The following is an 8,730-nucleotide window of genomic DNA, read 5'->3' on the forward strand; positions in this document are numbered from 1 at the left end:
GCGGTGGCTGCCCCTCCCATGTCCCTGATCTGCAGCTGCTGGGGGCTCCGTCCCAGACCCTGGGCCTCAACCCCCCGCCTGGGGTTCCTGAGTGAACACTCCTCCCCAGCGAGTGCTCCCCAGGGGTGTAGGGATGGAGACAGGGGTATGGCCGACCTGCTCCCCATCATGCTGGAGTGACCAGTGGTGAGCTGCCCAGATGTGGACTCTATCCAGGAGTTTCTACCCACGAGGCTCAGGGACTGAGCGGTCTGAAGGACCATCCATGTTATGGGACGGGAGCCGGAGAAGAAGGCAGTGATGGTGCTCTCCTGTCTGAGGTGGGAGAGCAGGTCAGGGTCCCAGACTGGATGTGGTGACTTGCTGGAGGCCACACTGTTGAATTACAGAGAAAAGCAGAAGGGAAATTTGACTTGTTAAATGATTTAAAAACAGAGGACAGGCCCAAAGCAAGAGGGGAGGGGGGCCCAAGTCCTTGGTACAGTGGTTAGTGTGACTCTGCCCCTGGCCATCAGCTGTCCCTGGGGAGCAGGGCGGCAGGGCTGAGTGTGAGGCCAGGGACACAGGAAGGGGGCTCGCTGGGTGTCAGCTGAGGAGTTGAGGTCACCATGACAGTGTCGCCTTCAGGACGGGGCCCCTCCCACCCTGGGGCTCATTGCGGTTGGTGAGGGGGGGTGTTCATCCACTCATCTGCCATCATTCCCCGAGTCCCAGTGCAGGGGTAGGAGGTATGAGGAAGTATCTGAATGGCTTTCTCTAGACCAGCCAGCTTGTTCTCAACAGTTAGCTCCACCCTGGGGTGGGAAGATATAAGAGCTGTTTTGAGTGAAGCTTTCCTCCTCTCTTACCTCTGCATTCTGGATGTTTTCTCCCCAGCTGAGTAGGCCCACAGCAAGCCTGGAGGGAGGCAGCCTGTGATGGGAACCTGCCCAGAGTCTCCCCGCCTGTGCCGGGCCCCCTGGATCCTGGGATTCACCAGCCTCCTCCTCAGTTAGTGTCCCAGGTCCCTGAGTGGGAGGATGCTGTGAGAGGTGGGGAGGGGGGCTCCTGTGGGTCTGAGGAAGGACCTGACACCACCTCTGTTGGAGGGCACGTGCAGGGCCTCTGGTTTCCAGCTCAGGGCAGAAAGGAAAGAGGACAATGAGCGTTTGGCTGTGGTGAAGCCTTGCCTGGGTCCCAGGAGCCCTCACGGGGTCCACTCGTGCTGGTCACTGACCCTTGGCTGCTGCATTGGAGTCCTGGGGCTGTGGGAACAAGATCCCATAGACCTGATGGCTTGAACCACATCAAGCTGTTGTCTCACAGTCCCAGAGGCTGAGATCCAAAATCAAGTTTCTGGACAGTGTCTGATGGGAGGGATGGAGAGCGGTGCCGTGGGGAATCAGGACATTCATGTCCTGACTTGCTTAGAGGGACCTGGGGGCCGTGTCCCCTGCCGTCTCCGTGCACCTGGTCTGTGCCGTGTCGGGGGGGGTCCTGCACCCAGGGCACGTGTCTGCCCCGACCTCGTCCTGCACTGGGGGTCAGAGGACGGTGACCTCTGGAGGGAAGGGATGGAGGAGGGGCCGGCAGGGGGCTGAGGGCTGAGTCCCTGTCACGCTACTGGCTGGCCTGGGGCAGGGACAGTGTGACCACCTTCCCACTGATGCAGGTGCTGAGGGCCTGTGGCCTGAGGGCTAAGGGGTGCTGGGCCCGGGGTGGAGACACCAGTCCCATGAGGGAAGCTGGAGGGACTTGGGTGAAGGCCGGCCATGCAGCCTCACTGACCCTGAATCGGGCCTGCCCAGAAGGGGTCCTGACCCACCTCTGTCAGTGCCATCCCAGTCACCTGCTGCTTCATCCACTGCTATCCTGCAGTACTTGAACACACCATGTGGGCTCACAGCCTGTGCAGGTCAGGACCTGGGGCGGCTACACTGGGGGCTGATTGCTAGGGCCTCTCAGATTGATCTCCAGATGTGTGTGGAACTGAAGGAGATCAATGCCAACTGGGAGGATGTGGTCCCCCTCACCCCTCCACGTGGGGAAGGAGAGCAGATCCTGGAGCTGGACTGAGGCAACCCTACTCACAGGTGTTAGCCTGAGTTTGCCCTCCATCTGGGCCACATGGATGTCCCACAGTGCAGCCCACACATGGCAGCAGGCTTATCCCAGAAGTGAAGGACGGGGTGTGAGGGAGATGGATGTCACACCTCTGTGAGACCTGCTGTCCTGAGTGACGGCCATCACTTCAGTTGAACTCAGCTCCTCAGAGCAAGTCACAGGGCGCGGCCCCCACTGCAGGGCCAGGGCTCCCACGGCGTGTGGGTGGTGGGGCCTCTGCAGCCACGGAGGAAGCTCCTCCTACACTTGTGCACTTGGCATTGACCCAAATGTGCTCAGTGGTTTCTACCCGTATGTCATCACGTCCAGACTGTCAGTGTCAGGAGGTGAGGACACTCGGGTGAGCAGTTCAGGACTGTGTTCAAGGGGCCATCCCAGTAAGACCAGGACTCAATTCCAGCCTGGCTCCAGGTTCGCGCTCTGTCCCGCCCCCTGGAGTCCAGGGATCCACCGGGTGGAGTTCATTACCACGATGGGGTCTATGGTTTTCTCCTCGTTCTTATTGAAACACACTCACACTTTTTGTTTCCAATGCCCTAGGCACCTTCAGCACTGCGGTCAGGAGCTCTAGAGCCCGTGAATCTGGAGTAGAGGATTCCAGAAACCTAGTTTCCCTGAAGGGGACTCAAGGAGGTTCTGTGGTGTTTCATGTGACCAGACGTCCAGAAGTACCTCCTGAAGCCAAGCTGGAGAAGATTTCTTGGGCCGTTAAAAACAAGTCAAACTACATAGTCCTCCTGCACGTCTCTCCTGGGGTGGATGTTCCAGAATGGGTCAACCCCCAGGACAAGTTCAAGGAGAGGGTCCATGTGCTCAACGAAACGACCCTGAGGATTGACAAGCTGACCCTCGAGGACAGTGGGTGGTACCGGGCTCGATGCTCCTTCAGCACAGGGATAGAAAATGCCCAGTATTTCCACCTCAGTGTCTACGGTACGTGGTGGCCCCTCCCCCAGGACAGGCTTACCCCCTGCTTTGGTCCCTGGGAGTGTCCGTGGGCCCCTTGCAGGATCCCTTCCAGACCCCAGACTTCAGGCTCTGCTTCTCCCCTGAAATCAGAAGCAGCGTGTTCAGCACGAGTGGAGGCGGGGCTGAGACTCCCAGCAGGGGTGGATCCCTCGGTGCTTCAGGAAAGAAAAAGGAAAAGTGGGGAGGTGGGGTTTTACCGGAACCCTTACTGTGCTCACGGGACACGTGTCCTTAACTGGTGTGGTGGCGGCTGTTGCTGTTGTCACAGATGGACCCACAGGTGTCTTAGCGCAGCCCCAACCCTGTGTGCACCTGTGTGTGGGGCAGGGTCAGACCCATGGCTACCGTGATGAGGGTCAGGTGTCCACAGGGCTGTGCTCCTTTCTGGAGGCTCCAGGTGAGGATCCACATCTTTCCGTCCAACCTGGTATTGTTGGCCACATCCTTGACAGATGGCTCCTTCCTCCACCTTCAAAGCCAGACCTCGTGGGCTGAATCCTTCTGGTCCTGCATCCCTCCCCCCTCCTCCCCTCCTCCATCCACGTGTGAGGAGCCTGCGATCCCACCGCTCATGTCTTGGTATTCAGACCTTCCCTAGTTTAAGGTCAGCTGTTTTGCGGCCTCAGTTCCCCTTTGCCATGAAACCTAAGACACCTGCAGGCTCTGACGGTTAGCACGTGTCATCTTTTTTTTTTTTTTTTTTTAATTTCTAGGAGAGAGAGACAGAGACAGCCTGAGCAGGGGACGGTCAGAGAGAGAGGGAGATAACAGACTCTGAAACAGGTTCCAGGCTCTGAGCTGGCAGTCAGCACAGAGCCCGACGCGGGGCTCGAACCCACAAAACGCGAGCTCATGACCCAACCGAAAGTCGGAGCTTAACCGACTAAGCCACCCAGGCGCCCCTAGCATGTGTCATCTTTGGGGACACTGGTCACCAGTCACGTAAACAACACACGTGGTGACCTCCACACCCTGACCCCTCCTCCTTCTCAGCACCAACTCGAGGCCACCCCCACTCCTAGACTCCCCAGGTTCAGATCTCAACCTCCAGGGACGCAGGAGACGTTCACAGGGCGGCCCTTCCTCAGACACACAGTCAGCACCTCCCTCTGTCTCTGTCTCTGACCCCCCTGTGGAGGGAGACATCCTGCTCCGGGGAGAGCGGCTCCTGCAGCCACTGGTCCCTGAGGTCCCCACACTGCCCGTCAGTCTGTCTCTTGTCTTCCATGTGGACGGCAAGTTTATGCACGTTCTAAATGAGCTCAGGGTGTCCATTCCTTGGGTCCCCACTGCGTTTCCCACAGTGGCCTCTCTGCTGGGGGCCGGGGACCGTTCTCGGGGCACCAGAGCTGCCAGGTGGAAGTTGTGCACCTCGGGCCGTGCGGTCCCGGCCACCATTCGAGCGGAGGAGGAGGGAGCCCAGGCATGAACAGGACAGATCCTTCCATACCGTTCTCGGTCTTCAAAAATGTTTTTTTATTTTAAATGTTTATGTAGTTTTGAGAGAGAGAGACAGACAGACAGAAAGAGCATGAGCAGAGGAAGGGCAGAGAGGAGGAGACAGAATCTGAAGCAGGATCCAGGATGTGAGGAGTCAGCACAGAGCCCGACGTGGGGCTTGAGCTCACAAGGTGCAAGATCATGATCCGAGCCAAAGTAAAATGCTTCATTGTGCCCATAAGACACCCCTTGTCTTCTCTTCCTTTTAGGAGAAATCCCACTTTCTTAGAAGAATCGGGTTCTGGTAGGAAGGGTCTCTATGTATTTTCTCCAAGGTGATTTTGATATGTGCTCAGTCGAGTGAAATAACCTGGGGCTTCACTCAGTATCTCCTCTGCTTAAAATTTCTTTTATAATGTTTTATTTATTTCAGAGAGGGAGAGAGGGAGAGAGAGAGAGAGAGAGAGAAAGAGAGAGAGAGAGAGAGCCGGGGAGTTCAGAGAGGGAGGGAGATACAGAATCTGAAACAGGCTAGAGCCTCTGAGCTGTCAGCACAGAACCCAACACAGGTCTCGATCCCACGAACCATGAGATCATGACCTGAGCTGCAGTCCGATGCTTCACTGAGTGAGCCACCCAGTATCACCTTCTTTAAGGTCACTTGCTGTATATTTGGGGCAAGTCTGTCTTATCTGTAAATTGGACTCACCACCCTCCAGGGCATCAGTGAGATCCGCACGAGGAAGCAGGAGTGTGATGCTCTCCACTCACGGGACACCCTGTCCTTTGTCCCTCCGGCCTCAGAGCCCGTGCCCCGTCCCCAGGTCCTGGCCATGGTTCTGTCCCTCACACGAGACTGGTGCAACGTCACCCTGGAGTGCCACACCCCGGGAGCCACAGGGGCCGTGAACGTGTCCTGGGAGAGCAAGGGCCTCCCCAGGGAGCTGGAGCAGAGAGAGGCCCCAGGAACGGCCCCCAACCCCTGGACCCTGGCTCTGAACCTGCCCCTGAGCCAGCCCAGCCCCAGAGTCACCTGTGTGGTCAGCAACCCAGTGGACCTGAAAAATGCCACCCGGGACCTCGGGGAAGTGTGTGTCCACGGTGAGTGTTCTTGCTTGAGGGGAGGGGACTCCCGGGGCTCAGGTCCCCCTGGTGAGGGTTCTGGGTTCTGTCCCCCATGTTTGTGTCACCACCTGCCCCCTGTCACCCCGTCCAGGATGCTGGCAGGTGCATCCAACTTGCTTCTGCCTTTCATTGTCTTAATCTGCTCCTCTGCACCCCTCACCCCTGCTGCTCCAGGCAGCCCCCCTGCATACCTCTCCCCTCCCTCATCCCTCAGTCCTTGTGAGTCCCGGGAGGTTTTCAGGAAAGCGAGTAGGGGTGAGTCAGTGGTGTGTGGCACCTGAGGGAGGCTCCCCAGCCGCTGCATGCAGGGCTCAGGGCTCGGGGCTCCTGTGCCCGGTTCTGGCCTCAGGGACACACGTCCCCCCACGTGCTCGCCTGGGTTCCCGGATGTGTCCTGCTCTCCTCAGCCCCGGGTTCTGGTCATGCTGCTCCCTCTGCCGCCAGACCTTCCACGTCCAGAGTCTCCCTTCCCACTCACTCCCGTCCAGGGACCCCTTCTCTGCAGCTGCCCCGCGGGGTGTGGCCCTGCAGCCACATAGGGCTGTGATCTGAGTTCATGTCCATCTCGCACTGACCTTGACCAGGACCCACAGCCACTTTGGCACCGGGCCCTGTGGGAGCTGCCGCTGACCTGCCCTCACGCCTCCCTCCTCTAGGGGGCGCTCAGGGCCCCACACTGCGAGGCGCTGCTCTGGCCAAGGGTCAGTGTCCTGTGGGGCCTGGGCAGCTGCGGGCGGGGCCACGGCTGCTCCTGCTGTGACCTCCTGTCCCACATGGGCCTCGGTTTGCTGCCAGTCAGGTGTCCCCGAGGGAAGAGTGACCGGGTCCCCTGTGTGCCGCCTCGTCCCCACACCCCATCCTCTCCCTGCTGCTAGGGACCTGCTGCATCAGCGTCCCCGAGTCCCCGAGGAGCCCATCCCTCAGCGACCCCCAGACCCTCTGCAAGAGGCTCCTGCCTCCCGCTCATCCTCCTCCCTGACTCCTCCCTGCCCGGGTCCTCCTCCACCTGCTGCAGGGGTGCTGGCTGCCCCCAGGGCTGGTGATTGGACACGGTGTTCCTGGTCTTGTCCCTCCTTCCAGGGAGCTACACCCCCCCCTGAGTATCNCTCTGGCCAAGGGTCAGTGTCCTGTGGGGCCTGGGCAGCTGCGGGCGGGGCCACGGCTGCTCCTGCTGTGACCTCCTGTCCCACATGGGCCTCGGTTTGCTGCCAGTCAGGTGTCCCCGAGGGAAGAGTGACCGGGTCCCCTGTGTGCCGCCTCGTCCCCACACCCCATCCTCTCCCTGCTGCTAGGGACCTGCTGCATCAGCGTCCCCGAGTCCCCGAGGAGCCCATCCCTCAGCGACCCCCAGACCCTCTGCAAGAGGCTCCTGCCTCCCGCTCATCCTCCTCCCTGACTCCTCCCTGCCCGGGTCCTCCTCCACCTGCTGCAGGGGTGCTGGCTGCCCCCAGGGCTGGTGATTGGACACGGTGTTCCTGGTCTTGTCCCTCCTTCCAGGGAGCTACACCCCCCCCTGAGTATCTGGTAACCTCATCATCCTCCCTCAAGACGCAATGCATACCTCTCCTCCTCTGGGAAGCCCTCCCTGAAGGCCTGCGTACCTGCTGTAAACCTCTAGTGCACCGCATGGCCCTGGCGGCTGCCTGTGCGTGTCCCAGCCCCGCCCCCGCTGACGAGCTCCTCCAGCGCGGGGACCCTGACCTGTTCCTCTCAGCACCCGGCCCCCAGCAGGGCTCAGAACTGGTTGGAGAAAGCACCTGCCAAGTCCCCCCTCTCCAGCCGAGACCCGCCCCTTCAGACGCCTCCACGTGCCTGGCAATGGGCGTCTGACGTTGTCCCTTGTTTATCCTTCTTCACCGTCCCTGAGGGAGAAACAGGTTCACACGGACAGGCCGGTGCGTCTTTACTTTGAAACACCCTGGGGGCTCTTGGTGTCGTGCTGCTGATCCTCGGAGCTGGGCTGTACCTGCGGCGCTCACGTGGGGAGAGGAAGAGCTTGGAGCCTGGGAGAGGCAGGTGCTCGTCTCCTTCCCCTGCCCACACTCCTCCCCCCCTCCCCCACTGACCCTCAGCTCCCTCCCCTGCATTTTGCTGCTCAGGGAATGTCACTGCAGGAGGCTGGTGGGTGTGGGCATCACCGTGGGGTCATGGTGGGGGGAGGGCAAGGTTCCCAAGGCTCAGATTCAGCTCCGTGTGTGTGGGGCTCAGGTGCAGGGTCGCAGGAGAAGCCCAGGGACCATGAGTGTGGCATCCACGAAGCCATACAGGTGTCTCGGGACAGCAGGGACAAGGTGAGGCTGGGTCCCCCCCCATCCCTGTGAGCCTGGGTGTGAGTTGGTCAAACCCACTCATCTGCACTTTCTGGCCTCGTGTTTGTATCCCTTCCAGACATGCAGTATTAACACGGGTCCATGCAGTGCTGGGCGCTGTGGGGGGAGGTCATGTGAGCAGCACGGCATCTGTGGGTTCCCTCTGGGGCCTCTCTGTCCCTCAGCTGTGGCAGGAACCCTCTGTCCACATCCAGGGATTGCAGGATCCACATCGAGAACAGGAGAGGCCCATCAGCACTGTCTACACTGAGGTCCACATGCCAGGCCTGTTCAAGATGGAGATTTAATTGGAAGAAGCAGGGAATCCAGCCTCTGGTGACACCTCTGATGTGTGTGTGAAGCCTGCACCCTGGTCCCGCCCCTCCCGCCGACTGCTCTGAGCAGGGATGGATTTAGCTGACTTTGGTCAGTCTCTCTGCAAACTCCTTATGCACAAGATTACCAGAGGACACACGTCATGGTAGATCGAGGGGGGGAACTGGGTATGCAAATCTATGCAAACCTGTGTCCAGTCCAGCTCAGCATCTGCTCCTTGGCCTCCCTGCACGGACCCCAGGCCCCCCCATGGACCACATGATTCTGCCTGTCAGAGACCTCAGCCTCTGGGACACAGTCATTACGAATTCACACCGTCCAGCCTAAACCAGGTCACCACCTCCCACAGTTAGTATGTGCTCGAGAGCTATTCACATAGTACTGGGACCCGCAGGGCTTGCTGAGCTGCGGCTCCGGGACAGGGACGGACCTCGTCGTTCTCACGTCC

The 8,730-nt window shown here is 59.8% G+C and overlaps 1 protein-coding gene and 1 long non-coding RNA gene across 2 annotated transcripts in view; both read left to right on the forward strand.

Moving 5' to 3' along the window:
* LOC120221222 overlaps window positions 1-1,302 on the forward strand; it is a 14,908-nt gene extending 13,606 nt beyond the window's left edge. The window contains exon 3 of the long non-coding RNA XR_005525761.1: window positions 1,292-1,302. This is a non-coding gene — a long non-coding RNA (uncharacterized LOC120221222). The remainder of the gene's footprint in view (window positions 1-1,291) is intronic.
* Window positions 1-8,478, forward strand: part of LOC120221214 (SLAM family member 9-like) — a 35,897-nt gene extending 27,419 nt beyond the window's left edge. Inside the window, exons 5-7 of the mRNA XM_039218484.1 lie at window positions 7,710-7,758; window positions 7,846-7,928; window positions 8,162-8,478. Coding sequence (XP_039074415.1) covers window positions 7,710-7,758; window positions 7,846-7,879 — 83 coding nt within the window. The 3' untranslated portion in view covers window positions 7,880-7,928; window positions 8,162-8,478. The remainder of the gene's footprint in view (window positions 1-7,709; window positions 7,759-7,845; window positions 7,929-8,161) is intronic.
* Window positions 8,479-8,730: the final 252 nt, after the last annotated feature.

This window comes from Hyaena hyaena, unplaced genomic scaffold (assembly GCF_003009895.1).
Source record: "Hyaena hyaena isolate Hyena2069 unplaced genomic scaffold, ASM300989v1 scaffold_766, whole genome shotgun sequence".
Lineage (NCBI taxonomy): Eukaryota > Metazoa > Chordata > Mammalia > Carnivora > Hyaenidae > Hyaena > Hyaena hyaena.